At 32.8% G+C, this 24703-nt stretch overlaps 1 protein-coding gene across 2 annotated transcripts in view; it reads right to left on the bottom strand.

Annotated features, from left to right (window-relative positions):
* The window catches only part of LOC118185692 (transient receptor potential-gamma protein-like), a 438602-nt gene that overhangs the window by 127924 nt on the left and 285975 nt on the right, over positions 1 to 24703 (bottom strand). For both annotated transcript variants that reach the window (XM_085808683.1, XM_035355739.2), the window contains one exon: positions 8020 to 8286. In XM_085808683.1, coding sequence (XP_085664809.1) covers positions 8020 to 8153 — 134 coding nt within the window. In that variant the 5' untranslated portion in view covers positions 8154 to 8286. The remainder of the gene's footprint in view (positions 1 to 8019; positions 8287 to 24703) is intronic.

The following is a 24703-nucleotide window of genomic DNA, read 5'->3' as shown; positions in this document are numbered from 1 at the left end:
AGATTAATTACTTGACAAAACAACAATGAATTCGCTTCAAATATATCATCTGATTTATTTTTCAGAACCAGGCTTTTCAACTAATGAGGCGAGGATTTTTTCCATTATTTCGTCGAACGTAACGTCCCTTTCATATTCTTTTAAAATCACATAAATCAGATTTTTCAATTTAGTATCATGGGTAAAATCTGGTAATTTCAAAAGGCTGTTGTATAATTTTACAAGAAGCAGATCACAATGTATGTATTTCTAGCGCCAAATAAAGAAATAATTTAGAGATAAATGTCTGTTCCAGTGTCTCTCTGGCCTTCAAATTGAGTGCCAGTTGAAATAAATTTATTTATGAAAATAAGGAGAAATATTTGTAAAATAACTACAATAGTTCGCCATTAATATATATTATATGTTACCGTGGAAGACTGTAATCTGGAGAATGTCGGGACAGAATGGGTTTTCCCCCTCGCCATTGGTTATAATCATCGCATCATCCCTTGGCAACAAGTCTTTCTCAGTAGGACATGGAGATTGCATCGCTTTTCCCCGCCCAGTCTATGCTGATGTCCCTCATGGCTCGATCCTTGGGCAATTCCTGTACTTGATTTATGCAAATGACTTCCCCAAATTCAAGAGCTATCTGCCTAAGGGATGCCTTAATGAAGAACATTTTAAGAAGAATAGGCGCCTCTCAACCAGGGTAGTGGTTAGTGACGCTGACTGCCGTACCGAAGAGTCCGAGTTCGAATCCCGGAGAAGGCATGGATGTTTGTAAATGTACAGTATCAGTACGGCATGCACGCACTCTAAATATGCGGAGAGCAGAAAGGTCTCTCGAGAGGTTGATCGTGGGAGACCATCAAACGCTTCCTCCCGGGTGCTTTCAATCAAAATTGGGGGTGGAGCTAAGCAATGTCGTTCACTCACTCTTGCCAACGATAGGGATAATCCTGACCCCTTGCCATGTTGAGTTTCGTTGGCTTGCTCAGATATCTGAGCCCTGATCTGATGTTACTGTTGATCGGATGGAGTAAGTCATAACCCAACAACTGAAAAACAGGCTCGTATTCACATTACGCATGGAAAAATGAGGATGTATCACATGGAAAACCCATACAGCCAGCCCGGTTCCTGGGATATGAACCCGTCGGAACACCAGCGTTCAGCCACTGCTGGACTATATTTTGTAGAGAATCTCAAGCGAGGAATCCTTTGAGAAAGCGAAAAGAATGAAAGTATAAGTAAGCAATTTTTAGTTTTCAATATCCGGAAAGAAATAGTGGAAAGTAAATAACCTAAAAGGCAATCAAAAGGAAAAGGAAATATTCCTGTTTTCAGCCTCACTTTGAGGTACAAGTGTTTTGGTATTTTCTTTAATGCTAAATGACCCTTTTATAAACAGAGATTTTCAGTTGAAAAAAATTGAATGCAATGAATAAGAACTGTAATAGAAGAGATACAAAACTGCAACTCTTGTTACGAAATACAGGGCAAAGTATTTTAAAACAAAGCTATCGATTTAACTACTTTCTTTCCTCACATTAATTGGCAGTACTTTAAGCTATCAAGATCTTTCATTTCCTAAGCGCTTTTATAAATTATGAGGGAGTTAAATGCACGCTTTTATGTTAATTGGCAACTATAAGATGCTGAAAATGCTTTTAAAAGGAATAAAAGACAATCCGAGTTAAAGATGTTAAATATTTTTTTACAATATTTAATACCTTTACTTGGAATTTTATTTTTAACATTACTCCATTCTCTCGTCGGGAATCAAAACCGAGTTTTCGGCTAACCAAATTGATTTGGTAACTGGTACATACGAAGAAATAACCTGCATTACTTTTTATAATTCACGACAATATCATTTATACTGTCGTAACTATGAAGTTTAGAAAGATTTGCGTTTGAAATGGTTTTTGGTATTTAATGGGATGCTTGAAATGTATACTTCGTTAGAGGATGGACTACTTTATATTCTAACGTGTGAAAAGTATGAGTTACATTAGATTTCTTATATAGTCACATATCTATCCAATCTGCTATTAGGAACAGCTTAACGTCATCTACCGGTATCATATTTACTAGAATATTTAAGTCAGTTATGTTGAAACAGTAATATTAATTTCAAAAACTTTTTAATTTGAAATAATTCAGTTTCTTATTCATTAACCAATAAGTAATATTACATAATAAGTAACGAATTTCGATTTACCTATATGCGATGAAAACATCTGTGGTAAATGCTGCATATGTAGACTATTTGAAAAATTTTAGAATATATGCTGTTTAATGTATCGCGGTCAATATTATCATTCGGATATTATTATCGGATTGCAGAAGTCCCTTCCGTCTGTAACAAACATACTTTGCTTATATAAAATGTACTTCATAACATGGAATATACTTCGGCTTATTGTTATGAACAATTTAGTTAATGTGATTAAAATATTATAGAATTTTTTTAAACCGAACTAAAGTTGCCAAATAAGGTCAAAGTAGATATAAAAATTACCAATAAAGAAAAAAATCTTGCCAAGCAAAAAATTAAACGACTAAACAGCAAAGTTCGATTTTAAGCAACAGTTTAAAATAAAGCAAACAAAAGCAACCTAAGTTTGGCGCACATATTTGAATGAATCTATCGATTCTGAGAGCGGCCGGACACACGTCCATCTTGTCCAGCAGAATGTTTTTCTCATTTTCCTCGCTGCTGGAAAAAGAAATTTCATGAAAAAATCTACTACGGTTGCATTTTTTGCATAATTTTTTATTTTACACTTGCATGCTCATTTTCAATAAGGGATGCTCTCAAGGTTCAAGATTATTGATACAGTACTGGTCAAATAATTTTCTGACATGTTATGAGCATTTCATAAATGAACTTTCGAATTAACGACATTGTGAACAGCTCATAATCAATTTTTTGCCTTATTAAAATGCGGTGAAAGTACCCATTTATATATATCTGCTTATATTCCTATTAAGTTAGTTTAATTCTGTTGCTTGAAGGGCATTTTTTTCACATCATTAAATTTTATCATTCAGTTAATGCTATCAAAATAGTCATAGACAAAGGTGATCACATTAAGCGACGTTTACTGTATAGTGTTAAGTCCCTTAGAAACTAAGAAAATGTAATTTAAATATCGTTACTGTTTCATGAGAAGTAAAATACTTCTTTAGGGTACGAAATCAATGCTGTTTATCTTTTAAGACTGAATATGAAAAAGTAAATTTCCATGCTTTTGCTGCTGTGAAACGATTCTGGAATAAAGTGCCTCATCGTAGTCAAAATGGTCATCATACACTGATATTTTTGTATGAAAAACAAAATACCGCTTCAGCGCAAAGAATCACCAACGTCTGTCATTTAAGAAAGAATATGAATAAATAGCTGTTTTATGTTTTTTCTGTTATTATTAAACGATTCTAGAACACAATATCTTGTCACATTTAAAAATGATCATAATACAACACGGACATGGTTATCTTTGATTTCAATAGGTAGATCGCAGGGTAGAATGAAGAAAAGTTACGTTATATTTGTTCAGGCAATGTACGCTAATTTCTTTCTTTTCCATTTCTTTAATTGTTTTCGAAATAAGTACGGTGTCCTTTAATCTCATCAGCAGCGTTATGAAAGAGCCTTGTGTAGGAATAATTGATGCTCACTGGCATTAAATTTCCACAAGAATGGAGATTAAGAAGTTCTTTGCAATATTTTACTCACAATAACATCACGCAAACAAATAATATAAAAACATCTTTTAGCTTTAAAAACTCAAAAGATCAATATTCCAACCCTAGGACTTCATTAATAGTTGCATCTATAAAAACAAACAAGCAGAGGACGCAAATTTAAAGCTGGAGCAAAAACTTAAGTTTTTGAGAATTCAAGAAAGCGCATACCAGACAAGATTCATGAAACCATTCATCGCTACCTTACCTCACCGCGTGCATTTCAGTCAGTTGCTGTCTGACTTTAAGGCCAGAATTTAGTTATCTTGATACTGATGACGTATTGTAGTTTTCCAGCATTCTGCTTACTACATACGTAAAGTTTAACAGGCCAATCTTAGCGTTACTAGTCTTTGTAAAGTATTTTAGTTCTTATTTAATTTAGTTTGTAGTTCTTATTTTTACGTTTCAGACCATAAGTACTGGTCTTTGTATCCCGAAGTGCTGGAATAGCTGTAAACTGTGAAGAAAGGCTAATTAAACACTTTCCATGTGTACCGTATCTTCTACATTTGCACGAACATAGTTAAAAGTAAACTCCCTGTTCTGACTCAGGACTCAATTATATTTGCGAAAGCAATTAGAAGAAAAAGTAGTCCTGACACATTTTACTAAAATTTAAACTTTTATTTCGAATCTAACACTGTAGAGTCACTAGTTTATTTTGCAGGAGGAGAAGAGATATATGTGCAATGCCCTCGAGCTTGGACCTTTCGAAAAGGCGCCGAGTGTGCTAACAGTTACACCACGAAGGCATGCAGAAAGGTGGGAGAAAATACCTTATAACAAAAGTTTTCTTTTTTCTTGGCTAAGATATTTAAACAAAAAATAATTAAAAAAATGGTTCAATGCTTAGATTCATTATATAATTTTTCATAATTTCATAATCATTATATAGTTGAATTTAAGCATATTATATAGAATTACTCAAACCCGTTACCGAATAACTAAGTACACAGAGAAAATTCGGATATATTCTGACTTAAAACAAGTTTAACAAGTGCACACAAAAAATTAATTTAATTTTACTTTACCGTTAAACGTAATGAAATGACAAATTCATAATATAAAGTACTAAATGAGAGAGGTTTTCTTACAATGAATGATACCAGATTGAGGTTGCTATTTGAAGCATCTGTGAAGAAATAAAAGCAAGCTAGCGTTTCGTATTAAATTTTGTTCATTATGCCTTTCATCATTAATATCTCAGGTTTTTGCTACATCATTTGCAAATCATAATTATTCTATTTCCGGTGATACTTAGTTTTCCCAAGAAAATGTACCTTGGTTTCTGTTTTCTACTTTTAGTGGAGCGGAAATATGCTTTCTCTTGCCATTCAGTGTAATGGATGAGAATAAAGCACATGAAGCAAAATGAAACTGCTGAATCACCCTGGAATTTGATTAGTAACGAAAAAAAGAGCTTTTTATGGGCCCAAGATTAACTTCTACAAATATCTTACATTTAATTGCTATAGAATTTAAAAATGTTTCTCGAATTATTTGAGACATTTCTTTTGCAGGAAATGTTTTGAACTGCACTTGAATTGCAGCTTGAATGTGGTGAGAAACTGGTGAGAGTTAGCCTTGCTTATTTAGCTGTATATTGATGTTTCATTAATTGAGATTCAACATGCTTTTATTGCCTTCCAGAAATATACAAGTTTCTTAATTAAAAGCAATATGCTGAACTGCTACTGAACCGAACATTAGAAGCATACGAATATTAACCAAGTCCAAAATCTGTCCAAATTATATACTGAATCCATAAAATACCTACAGGTTGTTTACTTCATGTTAACGCATTTTTAAGCCGTCTAATTTTATTAAAACATTTATTCGACAATATTTTAGTTCAGAAAATAGATGAGAAAACTTCAAGCGAATCTAGGATCTCCAAAGACAAATGAAATAACTCGATGAATTTTTGAGAAATCTTCCACATGAAATTTATAAAACTTCCAAGGAACAGTAGCTTTGTAACAGAACGTTTTATTTATATTCTATAGATCTTACTAACATTATAAATTTTATTAACTGAATTTCACACGATTTTGTATGTTCTTAGCGCCACAGCTTCAATTTTGTAACACCATACGTAGAATTACAGTAATAACGAACTAAAAGAAGCTGAAGAAGGCCGAAGATAGAAGTTATATAATCCAGACTCAAAATAAAGCCCGTTGCAGATATTTTTGCCTCTGTCTCAGTTTCGAAGTGTTAGTCATGAAATAACCTGAATTTTGCCCAGTTTCAATGCTTGCTTTCGATAAGTCTACGAAACTAAATCCACATAAAATCTTACAGCAAGAACTCTTCTTATGCGGACTGTGACAAGCGACGAAGGATATAAAACTCGCATATAATCACTTGCCTACTGTTTGTCAAAATTGGGACGGTGTTAAAAGGAAAAGTAACGTGTTTATCCGAAAATAAGACTGGATCTTGTATTGGTTTTAGTTCTAAAAGAGGAATTAATATTTATTTTCAGAGGAAATCTTATTTTTTCATGTATAGCAATGAACATTTATCCGCTTACAACATTCTACATTTACTCATATATTCAAGAATCTGCATTTATTTGCTGCTCGAAATTTACCTTGAATTTCTTGCGATTACATTTTTTATTACAAACTATTGTCTTTAATCTCTCATTCATAGCAATAGAGCTGTCTTTAAATGAGCAATTCCTATCGCTGCAGCCAGCTTATAGCGCATTGGCAACACAGCTGTCAGTGACTTTTATCCCATGAATTCTTCACTCAAGTCACGACATCTTGTGAGTAAGACTTACGTCCTCACTGATTTCCATTTTGTGTGCAATGTAGTCAACACAATTACATTCTTTGTCAGAAAAGTTCCAGGGCATTTTTTAAAATTTTTTATTTTATAATACTTAAAAAGGAAAAAATGTTTTTAATGTTATCTGGCATGCCTTCTTACTTGACATGACCTCAACCATGTTTCTGCGCAAACCCATTAAGTGGCAGGTCTGTGCTCAGCAACCCATTGTTCGGGTTGTTGTCGCATTCGTTAAGGTGACTCAAGGGATGCTGATTATTAGCAAAGAGTTAACATTAAGTCCTGTGATAAGGTCAGGAAAACCCCTAGTGAAACGTGGAACATTATTAAGCAAGCATATGCAGGTGAGGCACTTTCAAAAAGTCGTGTTTTCGAGTGGCACAAAAAGTTTCGTGAAGGCACAGAGATTTAGTGCAAGACGATCCCAGAGCTCTACAGCACATACCGATGCAAAGATGGAGCAGGTAAGGCATTTATTGCAAGAAGATTGTCGTGTAAATGTGCGTAGGATATTAGAAGAGCTGGATTTGAATTCTCATAAGCTTTGTACTTTGTGCTGGAACATTTCTGACAAAGGATGTATTATAGTTTAAAATTAATATCTTAAAATACCTACTATTTCGGTGACGCAGATGTATGTCTTCAGTTTCGGAATTTTGTGCTCAAATTTAATTTTTCCAATTTGTCTATATTATTAGAATTATTCCTCTTAGGAAACCTAAAAAATGTTGATATTTCACATTTATACATAAAACAAAGTTATCAGAGACCTATTTAAATTTGATTCCAGAAAAATGGAGATACATATTTCACCTTAAATTTGCTCAGAAAGGAAGTCATTCCAATGACTTAAATTATACCACTGAATGATGAAAAAGAAGGAATTATTTTAGGACAATATTATATATAAACCCTTATTGAAGCATTTATTAAAAAAAGAAACGGGGGTGCTACAATGACTTCAATTTAAAAAACAGGGAACCTTAACCTTGTTGGGGAGAGGGAGAATTGAACTGTTAGTCAATTTCATTTTATGAAATTATATTGAGAAAATATATGAGAATCAAAATATGCCTGCAGGGATAAAAATCAAATGACAGCTTGGTCATTACGGGAGCATATTCTTTTCACAAATGGTTCAGTTGAGCTAATAGTATTTCGCGATAAAGAACGATGGCACACCACTGATTGAATGACTACGAATCTGAATCCTAATAAATGAACCAGGTTTCAAATTTCAGGGAGGGAGGCTCAGCAAAGACGTTTCCATAGATTTCTGCACAAAAAGCGAACATTAGCCATTTCCTATTAGAAAATCTTTCAAGAAAATATTAGATAGATAGCTTTCGTATGCTCTATCATTAGCAACTAAGCAAACAAACTGTCATAAACAGCAAGTATTATTAACATACATAAAATAAAATTCTAAACTCAGTGTATAGTAATTTGTATTTGTTGAATATGTAATTACGCAGTACAAACCTTCTCGTGGAGGCCAAATCACCCCTTTCTACCGCCACAAGAAACCTCTTCTCCTCGAGGGTGAGAGCACCCTCCTTCGCATCAGGCCTGCTCATGTTGTTGGCGGCAAAAGTTGGAGGAGCGGTAGGACTCATGATCTTTGATTACGGCTGTGTATACCACCCTCTCTTTAACTGCTCTTGCCGTGAAACGTGCGGCCTGTCGACAGGAATCTTGTAAATATCATCGTTGCGATCGCCGTTTTCCTGCCCTCTGTCGATCAAATATCTGTAAAAAACAAGACATAAATATTAAAATTTATTTTCTAGCTTTTAAAGTCTGCAGTGAATGTGGATTGATTCTGCATTCCAGAGATGAGTAACAGATTATTAAATAAATCATTTAATAAATAAATTTAAAAAGAGTTTTATTTATTTATTTATTTTTGATTCAAAGAAAAGGGTACAGAATACCATTTTCTTTTCTATACACATCAATTTAACGCGTAATTAAAATACTATTGACAAAAGTAAATTGTTTATACTGTTCATTCTTCTACTTGCTCTTAGAAATAATTGAAACGTTAAAGGAATGGGAAATAGAACATTCTTGATCAAAATGACTTCAGCCTATTTCAACTTATTGAAAATAATAGTTGGAGACCATACCTTTCACAAAAAATGCTGGGCACATAAAGTGAGTTTAGCTGGTGATGTATTTATAAAAGAATTCAAAGAATTAAATGCCAGCCGAAACGAAAACAGTTTTTTTTTGCACTCGAAAGAAATGAAAGGTATGTATTTAAGGTACTTAAAAGGAAATATACCTCAATTGATAACAAAAGTTTACCTTGCATCTGTTTTAATTAGAAGGTATCCTTTGTTGGAAGTAGTCATTTATTTACATGAAGAGCAATATTACGTTATTATAATGTTATAAGCCCTGTGTTACTTGAACAATATGAAGCATCTTGTTGCCTTTTTCAACAACTAGGAGAATGAAAATTTGAGCATTGGTTTCCTAAATGAATGTTTTAGAAATAAAATTTTGTCTCATAAAATACGGATTCAACAAACTTTAGTTGCTAAATTCTGTCAAAAATTATGAACCTTATTCTAAATTTAGAAGGATCAAACTATGAATTCGCTCACATTTGCAAAGTCTGTTAGGAGACTTAAAGTTTTACCTTGAGCGCCAATGCGATGGTTATTTTGGAGATAACACAGAGTGCATGTTGATGAACGAGAAAGGTGGAGTTGATCTAAAGCACAGAATGGCATTGATAATAATAACAGAGAAGATTTTGAATTAAAAAACCTTACACATGCTATCCAACGCAACAAATGAATTCGCTAAGCATATTTGCAGATTATTTTGTCCATCTGTAATTCGCGAACGCTCCTACATAAGTTCTAAAGCCAAAAATCACATAAAAAGAAAGAAAATACTCTAAAATAACATAAATTTATTTTCCAAAGAGATTACAAAAGATGAGCCCTTATGGGTGGATAAAATCAATTTCATAAACAACTTCTTACAATGACACTCATAAGACATATATAAAATCACTTTGATGTTGTACATATTTTTAAAAATCTACATAGGCAGCTTTTCAGAGCATTCATATAGTTGATATCGCGGATGTTGAGAGGTATTTTAGTATCTAAAATATCGTAGTTACAGACAAAAGGCAAGAACTCAATGAAGGTTTGTTTCATATTATTGCAATAGCCTATTTGAATTACTGCTCGAAAATTAGTTCGAAAATTAGTAGAATTAATTTAACTTCTATTTATTTATTTAATTATTTATTTTCGAGTAACTGCAACATTTGTTTTCTGCTTTTGAGTAATTTAAATTTTTTAATGAGACATATATTTATCCCTGATGATAAATAATTATCCAATAACGATTCTTATATTCTCAAGTTTTTAATAGCTAGAAACAAATCACTCGCACAACGAAGAGTTTAACTACTAAATAAGCAAAAAGGAAAAATAAAGCTTCCAGAAAAAACTGAGTAAAGAAATTAGCAAGCATGCTAATAAATTTAAGTTTGGTATTTTATTTATTTTGTTCCATATGTGCCTGATGTTAAATTTTTATTACATAATTTAAATCTTTCTAAAATGTGCAGAGTAATTCGCTACAGCGAGTGCGAACGTCTGGAAGAGCACGTTACTGAAAGACGTAAAGGAATCAGATAGCACGGTCTGAAACGCCATCGACATGTGCAAGTGTTAGAACACAGGAAATGAAAGAGCAACACATAAGTGAAGAGCATTATTTTGTTTATCAAAATATAATAATTGAGATGTTAAGAGAGGTCGCAGAAGGTGTTCAAAGTGTCGGCTACCAGCTACAACACAAGCTTGATAGCGGCGCAGCATGAAATTACGGACTCGGAAACTACGGAGATTCGAGTGGCATGACCATCTTTCCTGTCCACGTGAGTATCGTGTACCGGACTTTTCACGTTCATTTCAGATCCGGAGATGGTGAAGGCCAATGAATGCTACCTCAAACTCGACTCACTGTTGTCCAAATGTCGCATTTAAGTGATCCTGAAAGTCACCGTTGAGATGAGTTGAGGCGCCATTATGCTGAGAATCACATATTATGCTGCAGTGACTGCTGAATGTGTTAATAATTCAACAGTTCGGGTAAGACTGCCTCCAAACAAATGTTAGAACACAAATGAACAAGCAAGAGATATAGTCTATTACGTGGTCCTCTACAATACCGGACCAAACTCTGACAGCAAACGGCTTTTGTGCTGCAGATGTTCGTGCAACGTGAGGTTACTCCATTGCCTGTGCATGCGATTATGTGCAATGTAGCAGCCTTCCTATGTAAAGTGAGCTTCGTCTGTGAATAAGACGGAAGTTTTGAGGAGTGTGGAGTTAGACGCACATTTTTGCAAACAGCATTGACGAAAAGCAACCTTCTATGGGTAATTACTCGTATTAGGCTGCAGTAGCTGAATGCCCTGCTTATGGTATGGATGCAACTGGTTCGAATTCAAGATCATCCAGACAATGGTTTGGAAAAGATCAAAACAAGTAACGATAGTTCCTATACTGGTATCTGGAGTGTTTCTTAAATGAGGGACCATCTCTTTGATTTCATGGGTCCGTGCTACTCATTTCTGATTCATACGGCGTCTCTCGAAGGAACCCATTTTAGAAAATCTTTAATGAGTCATGCAGATATCTGGGGGCTCGGAATACGCCTCATTTGGGTAATTCTCCCGGTACAGACGCACAGCGGCTTGCCTGTTACAATCAGCAGCTCGATATGCTAGACGCTTATTTGCTAATTACGCAAATGTGAAACTTTTTACAAATGTAACTTCAAGATTGCACAAGAGTCGGCTTTGCTTCAACATGTACCTTTACCTTTGCGTGAGGTTGTTGATTGACGTTTTCCTGCACGGTTATTCCCCAACAGCTCCCTATATTGCGTTAAGGTTGCGTTTTTGTCTTTATCTTTCCATGTGATTCCAATACGTTTTAGAGTAACATTACCCACCCAGTAATTTGTACATGCGGTAGCAAATCACCCTCTATAAAAAACGTTATTATGATAATATCAGTGTGCAGATACACAATTGCAATGAAGAATATGCACATTTGTTGCAAAGGATTTAAAATTTATTTAATAACTTGTACCTGAGATAAATATGAAATAAATATCTAGTTTGAAATATGTCTATTTATGAAAGCTTTGGTCTTTATCCACAATTTTTGCACCTTATAGGGCATTTCTCCCACCTTCTTAACGTGCCTTCGTGGTGTAGTGGTTCTGCACGCTGGGCCGGTATTCCAGAGTTCCGTGGTTCGATTTTCCGTGGTTCCATGGTTCGATTCCCGGCGAAAACGATTGCTAAGTTTTCCTCTCTTCGGCTTCCAAAAATACCTAATGTCTCTACAGTGGCGCCCGAAGTAAAACGAATTGTGGATGATGACTCTCCACACCCAGGATTTGGCGATTGGGTCCCCTAAAAACCCCAGTCACCCTTTAAAAGAGGGAGTATATAAGGTATTTCTCCCGCTTTCTTAGAGTGCCTTCGTGGTGTAGTGGTTCTGCACGCTGGGCCGGTATTCCAGAGGTTCGTGGTTTGCTTCCTGGCGAAGGCGATTGCTAAGTTTTCATCTCTCTGGCTTCTAAAAATATACCTAATGTCTCTAAAACCTTTCTTGCAGAAAAAGAATGATAGATTTTAATTTAAAATAAACAAACGTTATTCATCTTAAAGAATGATTATTCATCATCATCAATGGTTATTTATCACCAGAAAAGAAATAAATATTCTGTATATAAAAATAACTTAATGTTTTTATTATTTGATGTAATATTTATTTCTTATGAGTTCAATATGTGGTGTGGATAAGACTATTTTTTAATTATAATTGTATACATTTTGAAAAGCTAAAATATTTTTCAAGGCAAAGAAAGCAATGTATATCAGGAACAAATTTCTGAGGGATAAAGAGTACTGTCATTTACCTCTTCTTAAAAAAGAATACTTAGTTAACAATAAGCTTTTCAAAAACAGTGTCGAGTAATCTGTTAGTGCATCTTCGAGAATGAAATACTCAAATGCATGAAAAAAGACTAATCAAACTAAACGGGTATTGTATGATAAGGAAGACACGTTAATGGTGATTAGGAAAGACAATATTATTGTATATTTAGAGATAAAAATGTGTAATGATTTAAATTATTATAGAGGTTTGAAAGACTTGTAATCAGCTTAAGAGAATACAATTAAGTTATAAGAAATTTAAGAGAAAAAATTGGGTTTCTCTGTGTTGGACAGTTTCGAGAAAAGCGCTTGTACATTAAAAATGTAAAAATAAAATAAAACAAGAAATTTATTATTGAAGTTATATATCTAATCTACTTAATTATTTCATAGACCTGACGTAATTTTTGGCTGCGTCGCGATCTACCAGAGGAAAAAATGATATATAAAATAAGGTTTCAGTAATGTAATGGCTCGTGACTGACTCGAAAGCACGCCTCAATTGGCAAGTAGAACGCGATTGATGGGTTGGCCAGCTCGGTCGTTTGTGATATCAGTAACTCAACCTTATGAAATCCTATAGCAAAAGTAGCTATTGCAAAGAAATGACAATGAAAATACAGTTTCAATGAAAAAAGTATATAGTGGCTTTGCCTGAGCTACTATATCAAAGCTGCGATACAATATATTAACTAACTATTTAATTTGACACAAATTAGCAAAAAACATATTCATCATTTTCCTCACCAGACTATAAAAGTTGAGCAAAAAAATACTGCCCGAAATTATTGCTATAAGACATATATATTTTTGTCTAATTATTTGCTCTGTTTCTCTAATTATTTGCTCTTGACACAGTGCGTGCTATTCTGACTTATTAGTAGTATTAGTATCACGATGTGGCAAAGATTTGGTCTTTGATTTTTCTTCTGTCCAATTCACGATTGGACCAACAGTCTCATTACTGTCAATAGGCTTGCTTGTAAAAGCCTGCTTGTATACAACCAGGTTTCTTTAAAACTTCGCGTACTGATTGCGGATGCTTTTAACATCTCGAAGATCACGTCCATACGAACCACTTTATAATTGTTTAACCTTAAATGCATATTTATTTATTCATTCCTCTTTATTTAAAGGTGTGTGAACTTCTTCAAAAAGATGATATTCTGAGACAAACTGAAGTGAACAGTACAAGTGTCATATCCTTGTTTAAAGAATGGAGAAATTCTCCAAGTTTGTTTCCTGATATCCCAGTCATCTTTGTTCCAAAGATTTATCAAGAGAATCACAACAGAATAAAAGAATTAAAATCCAAAAGGATGTACTTGAAAAAACATGAAAAAGTACTTTAGCATGTAGCTTAGCTGAAAAGGAACAGTATGATAAAAGCAAAGGTTTTAGAGTTCAGAATTGAAGATTTATTTTGATACTACAATTTTGTAATGTAACTGGGTAGTTATGCACAGAACCATTAAGATTCATAATATTTCTAGTAACAATCACCCAATAATTATGAAATTGTTAATAATTTCTTGTAATTTGAATGTATCTGTAGCCATTAGAAATGCACCATCAAGATAATTGAAGAAAGACACAATCAAAAATTAATAACATTAAAGATCTTTTAATTATTTTAAAGAAACTAGACACATTTGCCTCCAATGCTTCATCTGAAGACAATATTCAACATTAGTTGCAAATTGTAAATGAACTGAGGACAATCTTAAAAGAGATAATTTTTCATAAAAAAAATTAAATAAATTTTCTTCTTGAGTAAGTATCAAATTTAACTCTGAAAAACAACATAATAGATATTCTACAGATTTTTTAATATTTTATACTTTAAGACACAATAACACGCCGAATAAATACTAATTCAGAAGACAAACAACAAAAATCAGCGTTATATTTACAATTTTTTTTTTTTTTTCCCACAGGACTAGTTTCGATGGTTTTACCGAACCACCATCCTCAGCTGCAAAACCGCAAATGAACAAGATAGGAAAAAAATGATTAGATAAGATAAGAAGGCCTGGACAAGAATAAGCAAGTGGCGCCATCTATTGGTGAAACCAGAACACCTTGTTCATTTGCGGTTTTGCAGCTGAGGATGGTGGTTTGGTAAAACCATCGAAACTAGTCCTGTGAAAAATTTTGTAAATTATAACGCTGATTTTTGTTGTTTGTCTTCTGAATTAGTATTTTATACTTTACTTCATTCAATTCCATCAAACATATATAATTTTATACGAAATTCGGAAAGTATTATTATATCACACTCACGGACTATTAAGAGTTTTTTTTCAAATTTTAATATACATCCAATAAATGAACAATTCAATAAAAAATTTCGAAGTTTCATAAAACATAAATTTCAAGAATTATCAGAAAATAGGATCTGCCTATCATTTTAATTGCTGATGAAATTAACTTAAGTCAAGCATAAAAGGGGCTAATTTGAGGGGATTGGCATATAATTGCGTAAATGCTGGATCTAGTGGATATGTTTTCATGATTTGTAGCCATTACCTGTTTTATAAAGATGTTGCACATATTTTGCCGAAAAAAAATTTCTTGCAGATAATTTGCATATTTATATTAAAACGCTGTAGTAGGATTAGAAAATATTGGGTTTAAAATTCTTGCTGTTGTCACTGACAATAATTCAATTAATAAAAAAGCTATATCTCTCTTTTGAGAACCACTTCAAGTTAGTGTTATCTATTAAAATCTTGGCCATTGTTTTTTATTGCAGGTATAGTGCATATTTTAAAATGTATTGGAAATAAATAAAAAAACAATTAACAGTGAATCTTTTTTCCAAGTTTCGATGATGCTGGATGAAATTTCACTGCAAAGAGTTACAGAGATAATATTTCAGTATACCGTAGCACTTTATTCAATAAAATCGCTTCCTCGGCGAAGCCATAGACCTCTTAAAATGTGGTCATCTACAGTGTGTATTATTGGTAAAAAAGATGTGAAGAACCGCAAGATTTTCCATACCACTGAAAGATTCAAATCCAATTGTCGTTCTATTCTCTGGGCACTGCTGCTACCAGCATTCATTTTTATTTACAATTACTTCTTGTTAGAAGATAATGAACTTGAAATTTGCAAATTTATTAGTTAGCTGTTATAGCAATGAAAATTTGCTGCTTTGGACTTTCGCATGTATATGTAATCCATTTACGCAAAAAAGTGGAGTTATTTTTCTTGTGTTCTCATTCTTCTATATAAAGTTTTTCTCATACACTTTTATATGACATTATTTTAGAAAGGAACTCCAGATAGCAAATTAGTAATTTGAAATGTTATTTAACAGCTTCAGAATTTCACTGTTCAAGGAGTTCTATTAAAAACCTTGATTTTTCACTAAGAATTTAAAAAGATTTATTTACAGAGTAATACACAGTAAACTTCTGAAAGAACGGTTGCATTTATGTTTAAGTTCCACTATTGAAATATTAATTAGTTTACATTTTACCTATTTGCCTCATTTCGCCACGAGGTTCGCTCATTGCAGAATTTATGTAGATTTGAGTGGCAAGCAAGTTTACTGTAAAATGAGAAGGGTTGCACATTAAATGGATGCTTGAGGTTTGGCCTCCTTGCCGCCACTGTATTGCCGTGCCGCCAACCAGCGGCCGAGTGATACAATCGTTGAACATTAGTAGTTCGGTCCAAGGTTCGAATCAACCGAACGGGCTGGCTGCACGGGCGTTTTCGTGGTTTTCCTTATGTGTAATGTGTATACGAGCTAGTTTCTCTTAGAAAGTCCTCCACAAAGGCCTCCCTTCCCTTAGGCAGATGGCCCTAGTGTGCTTTGCCACAATCAACTAACCAACTAAACCAACCAAACTGTATTACCGTAGAAAGTTTTGTTCTCTCTTGGCGACTCCAACACTAGTCTTCAACTAAATACAATGACGCACAGGTAGATTCGGTTTTGGTAAGTTAGAAAGTTTGTATTTAGTGACAAGATTTACGTAATCCGATTCCACTCCTAAATCATCTTGGCGCTTGCGCTGTGTACGAAAAACGTTTTTTTTAAATTTTTTTTTTCTCGGCATACGTCTTTGATATATTGATTTCAGAACTACTATCGGTTTTGTTGTTTATCAATGTTTGAGGGAATGCTATGAAATATTGCTTAAGATCAGATGAACGCATGAGAGGAAAATGTTCTCGAAATGCAGTTTAGCATTGTTTATTTATTATTAAACTTCTACAAACATTTATTTACGCAAAAAGTTTCAAATTATTTATAATAAATTTCGTAAATGAATCATGAAACTTCAAATTCCTTGCAAAATAGAATGGATGCTATAAAATTTCATGGACTTACACTTGAAGTATAGTATTGAACCCATATAAAGTTTATAGAAGTTTAAATTATAAAGCTATATGGAGTAAGTATGAAGCTTAATATGAAAAAAGGGCTACGGGTTTTACTTCCTTAAATATTGATCGTATACTCATATTTATAGATAAAAGTTTCTGAGCACATTGAATTATATTAAAACAAGATAGGTTTGTGAAAATAAAAAGTCTTACTTTTCCCGTGGTTCTCACAGATAAAATGTTAGTTAGCAAAATATCCATTATACTTTAATAAGTAAAGACAAAATCTTCCATGCCTTTGTTCGTTAAATTCGCAAAGATCTGCTTAAATAATATTGTTATGGAGCCATTTACAAATTTTGCAACGAGGGCTGTTTTATTCAATATGTTTTAATTGTGAGAAACGAGAAAATTTTATTCCTTAGTTGGTCCTTAAGTTTAGTCGAAAAGAAGTTAAATTTCCTTCGATTATTCCTTCGGTTACTGAAAAGTGTTTTAAGCCAATAAATACGTGCTCGAACTTAAGCTTAATCAATAATTTTCCAATTGTATTTTTTGTCCTACCGAGACCACATAAAATGTTAGATTTTCTACTTACAATACTCTGACATCTGTAGTATTGTATTTTCGGAGAACCCTTTGCTTTATTTAAAAAAAACCTCTGTAACCGAAAGCACTTTCTTGTACCAACAGTTACTTCAATAAAAGTTCTAGTTTTCTTTTTGAAATATTCTGCATAATATCTAGAAAAATACACGCATTTCTTAAAGCAGATCAAGAATGCTTTGATGTCATATTAGGTATATTTAATTAAATATGTAGTTTATTCACATTCCCACCAATGCTTTTACCATCCAAACCCACTATAGAAATATTCAAATTAAGATTCGATTAATTGGTAATAAATAACAGTTAATTTACAGTCTGTGGCTGTGAAATGAGGCTTTTCAGATTTAGTCAACTGAACTTGCTCAAGTGCCTGATTAATGTCTCCCTTCTATTGAATATATTATGACATGAGTTGTAAGTGATTAATTCCAGTAGATAACTAGAAACCATTTAATGGTATATGGTAAGCAGAGTTTCGGGGAGAGCTTAATTTAGCTACATTAACGTTTCCTTCAAATATCTAAGCAGACACATAGTATAGGTTCGAGTTTTAAACTTTACCATTTTAGATTGCAATTTTGAATTATTGCACACTTGCATGAGGAAATAATAAAATTTTCAGATGAGCTTTCCAACTGGGCTTTGTGTCATTTTTAAGTGTGTAATCAGATAAGCACTTCGTGATACTTAGGAGCAGATAAAAAGTTACATCTTATAATTCTAATTATAACTATGCCAGTTGAAGACTAAAGACGTGGAGATATATTGTTGGAAAACTAGCAAAGTAGTTCCTTTCAATCACTGCTAGAGATTGCCCAGACTTTCTAAGCTTTTTGTTTAGTTTGCGTTAAAGAATATCAAGTATCTTTTCCTCGATTATAATGATAAAGCGCGCAAATACATTCGCCGAAATATGATCGAGAAATTAATTACTTTTCCTTCAAATGCGTGATTTGTTTTACCATCTCTACTCCATTTATTGCTAGAAAAGAAAACTACGATGTACTGTTTAAAGTAGAATCCTGACTTCTATGAATAGCCATTTTTAATCGCATTCCTGCCTAATGTTTACTAAATGAGAGGTAAGATGAACATTTGCAAGACGAAAAGTAATCTACTTCTTAAGAAAGCGTAGAAAGTTTGGTCAAGTGTTAGAAATAAGAAACTTCTTGAAATGTTTAAATTCATTTGATCAAGAGAGCAGAAAAAAGTTAAAGTACTGGGTAAAGTCATTTGAAAATGCATGAAAAAGTTCTCGTGTAATCAAAAGATCTTGTGATTGCTTTCAGTACAACTCCTATTCGTTACGTCCACTTCAAGATTGGTGTAATTTCTTGAAATATAGTTTCAAACAAAAATTTTTAAAAGGAATAATTCAAAAACGGAAGTGATTAGATTTTCACAAGCAGATCAGTAAGACTGGAACTGGTAAATCGAAATTATTTATCATGGTAAAGGAGAATAACGAAGCGAGTTGCATTTCATTTTCTGATAAAAATTCTATTATGTTAATTCAGTGTAATTATTTATTTCAGTGCAATTTCTTTTATTTTATCGATGTGTGCTATGTATTTACTAAAGTATATACTTTATTTAAAAATGAGACTATTTTAACATGAGTTTGAATATTTTTGTAGGTATCGATGATGACATTCTGCACAACTGTTCACATCTGTTCTCACAATTGGCATTTGTGTTGGTAAAAGAACTTTCAGACAACACTCAGCCAACCTTATCATTAAACAAAAACATTGCTTTCAGTTTTGTGACCCTTATGTTCACAATTTTGTCTTTTTACAATTGTACGTTTTTCACATTTCAGTGCACTTTAAAAAATATATTAAATATGTTTTTCCATCAGTTAAAAAAGAGTACATAATCACTAGACTCTTCTAATTTACAAATGGATATCCTAATAGGTACTGTTGTAAATATGTTGTTGGTATTTTTGATGCGGGAGATGTGAAAAAGGAGCAGTGCCCTCGCCGGGACTCAAACCTGACTTCTCGAATACGCACCGAGTGTGCTGAACATTACACCACGAAGGCATGCTAAGAAGGCGGGAAAAATACCTTATACTGTCACCAAGTAATATTTCCAAAAGTTAAGTTCATTTAAAGAGAGAAATATTTCCTGCCTTACAAATTTAAAGTTTTTTTATTAACTTCCATTATGTAAACTGACAGGGAAAGTACTTTTAGATAAGACAACTGACTGGTTATTAAAATAGTCTCCCATATTTATGAATCAGAGTTCAATACTCTATAATTTTGAACTCTAATTCATATATATGGTAAAAAATTCGGGCAGCATTTTGGAGAGTTATCCCCTTCAGATCCTTTCAAAAATGTTAGTCTTTCAAAGACAATTTTTAACTGTACTGCTTCAAATTCCAAAGCTTTGATAAAAACCTATTACAATACTGCCTAGATATCATATCACCTCAAGCTGCTTTATAAAGACTTTTTATAATCGCTGTACAAAGAAGTCCTCCCTTAGCCTTTATTCCTCTAGATTGTCCTAAGGGTAGACGGAAAATTTGTCATCTATAAAAGAAGTTATTCTTAAGGTATGCCATCTGATTCACGACGAATTAAAATTATATTAGTATTAAGAATTTGCAGTAGAATATAACAGGATTTCGGGTAAAGGCAAATTCACTTAAATTAATGTTGTTTCAGTTGTATATATTTGCTCACCAGTGGTAGGTCCGGTGTTTGAGTCCCAGCGAACGGAAATGGCTGCGTAGCACCCAATCCTCCTCCGTGCAGTGCCCAGTGGGAGGAGCACGAAATAAATAATAATAATAATAAACAGTAAATGGTTTTCGTAAAATTTGTTGCTACACTTTAAGGTTTAAATAGGTATATATACAGAGAGTAAATAATAAGCAACCTCTCCGTATTTCCAACAAGTATTTTAGTAAATCAATAAATATGGTTGAATTTCTGATATTTTTGTGGTAAAGAACGATACTTACGTATTATTCTATCGACCGTAGAGCAGTAGCCAAGCAGCGTCATTTAGCGTCACTTGTGGATAAACGTAATGTAACAAGACGCTCACAACACCTCTGTTTACGTTTGATGGGTAACCTCCGTTAATACTCGATAAGTCACGTTTTGTTTTTACGAACAAGGATATAAACTAACTTTTATTGTTATGGTTTTTCCTTTCAGGCTTCAAATTTAGCATCTTCCTTCACAGAATAGAAAGCAGGAGATTATTTTCATAGTTATGGGATCTTGCCATCAAAGAAGGGTGTATTAAAGGATACTGTACGTTTAGCTGAATGTGGTCAACAAAACAGTAATAGATTAGAACAATTATCAGCGGGAAATTTGTACTCATAGCGTTATAAACAGAGCTTCTCGTAAAATCGGAGGACCTAATCAAATAACAAAAATCAAAGAAAGCCTTTTTAAGATAGAAAAATCGAAACGGATAGAGTACTGATTGTTTATTAGATAAAGAGACATGAGTTCCTTAAGAATTTCGCAGGATCGATTGGCGCAGTTTTGGTGAGATCTCTGCCAACTTTGATGTTAGCCAACAATCAAGATCGAAGGGAAAATTCGTAAGTACCTAAAGAACATGGAAATGATATAGAAAATTTCGTTTCCGTAAAATAAAAATCTAGTAGTTGATTGGAGTTTTAGAGGTATATATAGACTCCTATTTAATACAAAATTTTAAAGCTAATATAAATATATCAGCTATTTTATAGCCACGATAAAATTTATTGCAGCAAAATGAAAATGATACGCTTTCCGGAATGATATGAAAATGAAAACCATTCCACATATTAGCATTTAAGTACTTTATACTTTGAAATAGTTTTGGTCGTAAGTGTAAACAGCTTTGCAAATATACTATATGAACGTAGATAGTCTTCCAGGTCTCACGTGGAAATAAAATCGTTATAAGGAATCCTATTGTAAAACTCACAAATTTTCAAAATAATATCTTAAGGTATCTCTTTAGCATTATTATTGTTCTAGACTTTTTCTGTATCAATGTTTCAATCAACTTCAATGACGGTAGGTATTAAGATATGGAAATGCGTTTGATAGCGACAAAGTTATTGTTAACTGGCAAACAATTTAAAATACCAGAAAGAAACAACAAGTTCATAATGAAGGGATGAATTATTTCCCAGAGGCACTTGATACTGAATCCCAGAGTGCTTCTAGAAGTAAGTCAATCAATACGACTATCAGTCGAGAGGACCAGGGAAGGAGTTTCAGTTGCCCAAGATACAACACGAATGATTAATATCAGCAGGTGAAAAATAAAAACTTCTGGAATGCTGTAATGTTTGGAATTGATGAACTTATAAGGAAGGACTCCTTTTTTGGGGGGAAATTAGAAATTAGTTCGTTTACGGGAGAGCCCGAATTTGGAGAATATTTCACTGGCAGAATGCAAAATATAGCGGCATCTCTGAAAGATCAGCCATGATATATTTGTACTTTCAGTAGGAATGGCAGTTTTTTATGATTGTATTTCCGTGTATTAAATGATAATTTTAGTGTCCAAAAAGATTTCCAAAAGTTTCCAGATGGAAGATTTCATCTGATTAATACTGAATTGCTTGACAAGTCTATACAGTCATAATCTCAACTGGTTTGAATAAAAAGTCTCTGGAATGAAGGACTGTTACTGAGATCAAGTTTCAAATACCCAACTAACCTGACAAACACTTTTACAGAATAACTAAAGGCAGTTTTTGCGGCAAGATATTGAAATCCAGTGAAATTATGAAGCAGTGCTTCTGACTGAGAAGATTGTGGATGCACAAAAGTCAGAACCTTTCATCAAACTTTACATTTATTACAATAAAAAACGATAATATGTAAGAATTAGCTCTTATATTTTCTTACGAGTAAATGAAGTTTGTGAAATACGCTCTTTTTTTAAGAAAATAGAAGTTCTGTTTGAAGAACTGTATCACAAAATATTGCCTTCCGATTTTATAGATAGCTAGAACAATATTTTGCTTGAGCTATGTTATCTGAGCTTGTATTAATATTTCCCTCTCTTCTAATAAATACGATTAGGACACATAGTTATTTAATTAACTGTAGTCAGAAATTACATGAAATATTCCAATGTGTAATGCGAATACGAGCCAGCCTATCTTAGAAAAATCTTCCATAAATGCATCTCTCTTCAGGCAGATAACACTTCCTTATACTTCGTCATAAAACCAAAAACGAGATGAAAAGGTTGTTTTCTTCAATAAGTTAAAAAATTCGTTGCCAAGCCACGAGAAAACAATTACTGAATTAGAAAAATTCTTTAATCAAAGTGCATAAAATATATTTATAAAATTCTAAAAACATTTATCACAAAAATAGCACAAATTCTTAAAAACTTATTGCAATAGTAGTGTAGATAGATGTTTATAGAATCATGTAATTTGTATTATAAAACTATTATCGTTAATATTATTCAAAGGAGTTTCATAGCTTGCAGTTTTAAAAACTGAGAAAGGTTCAGTTCTCTTTATTTAAGAATCAAAAGTTCACAAGCAACAAATTTCTAATTCCCGCCCGCCGAATAAACTGCGAACAAACGCAAGGAAAGCATGGCTTACAAATTTGGATATCTGCTGTCTAAGTGATATATCTCTGAAGTAAATCGTTATTTTTTCAATAATCTTAATTTCTTCGTCTGTTTATTTATTCGCTGATAGTATGTTTTTGCTTACTATTTATCAGATTATACAATTCTAATCGTATCATCTTTTAGATCTAGAATTTATAAGAACATATCACATAAAAGAAAATCTAAACAGGCAAAATGTATTGAAAATATTAATTTAAAATTAAAAAGTAATGATAGAAATTTATGACTAGGTGCTTAGCTGTAAAACTTTATATTATGAAATAAAATACCATATTTAAGTAAATTTTTAACTTACTTTTCTAGCTTGTGTTGTAACTCTTTGGCTTTAGATTTTAAATCCTTTATTATAGTTTAGTGACGGAGGACGTGGGCATCACCCCTTTACCATTATGGTTAATTGGTTTAGCGCCACGTCCACCCTTATCTAAAGCTGACCCATGTTAAGGCCACACGAGATCCACTCATAAGGCACATTGATTAGTGTTACAAGACATAGATATTAAAAATGGTTACATCTGTCTGAACACAGTACGTATGAGTTATGAACATAACTTTAGCAAGTGACACATAAGATTACAATTCAATACCCTAGCAAGTAATTTTAGCAAGTTATATATAAAGTTTACAATTCAATACATAAAGAAGATATATCATACATAATGATTATATTATACTATCGTAAATGATAATTGACGACATTGTCAACATGAATTTACTAATGCAAAATTCAACATTTAAACTCAGTATACAAAAACCGAAGACCATGCAAATGCTTATATTTCATACATTGTCAACTTAGATTTAAAGTGGAGAAGTATAAAAATGCTTAGATCTGACATAAGTCTCTAATTAAATCATTTATTTTAGGAAAAAATAGCTTTTCCGTCTTTAATTTTATATTTTCTTGGAAATTAAGAGTAAATCAAATTTATAAAACGTAATAAGAAAATGATACAATTAATGAAAAGAATATATATTCAGAACTCAACAATAAATCAGCAATGTAGAAGAAAAAAAAATAAATTGCTAAAGAAATAAAATGTAATCCCTTGTTTAATTATTCATGATATGTAGCACAACTGTCCTGAAAATTAAAACTTATTTCTTGATTTCAATTGTTACAGAAGCTTTAAACTCGGTTTTCTTTCTTTTAAGTGCTTTTGTCAAGTTTTGGCCAAACTTCAGGGCAGTAAAAGCCGCATGTTAGAGTTTAGGAAACTTCGAAAGCAACAATTAGATTTTCTTCTTATTTAAATTGCTTTAAAAGTAATCAAAGAGAATTTCATGAAAGGAACTTTTGAAGTAAACTAAGAATTCCACAGTTTTGTGTTATTTTAGTAACTAATATTGTTACACATAAACGTGAATAAGAATTTTTTTCTCTCACTTTAGATTCAGGAAAATGTTTTCTACGATATACGGATCTGAAATTATCGTACGATATAACTGGACATTTCAGACAAAGCCTCCGCGTTTAAAATTGTTGCATGGTCATAGCAGAACTACCCTAAAATCAAAAGACAGAATTTTAATAGCCTTTGCGAGTACAACAACATAAGCAGCTTTCCATTTGAGTGAAGATTAAAGCAATAA

The sequence above is a fragment of the Stegodyphus dumicola genome, chromosome X1, assembly GCF_044657685.1.
Source record: "Stegodyphus dumicola isolate Sdum_Otavi_A_Nest chromosome X1, ASM4465768v1".
Classification (NCBI taxonomy): Eukaryota; Metazoa; Arthropoda; class Arachnida; order Araneae; family Eresidae; genus Stegodyphus; species Stegodyphus dumicola.
This window is presented reverse-complemented; position numbering and strand designations above follow the sequence as displayed.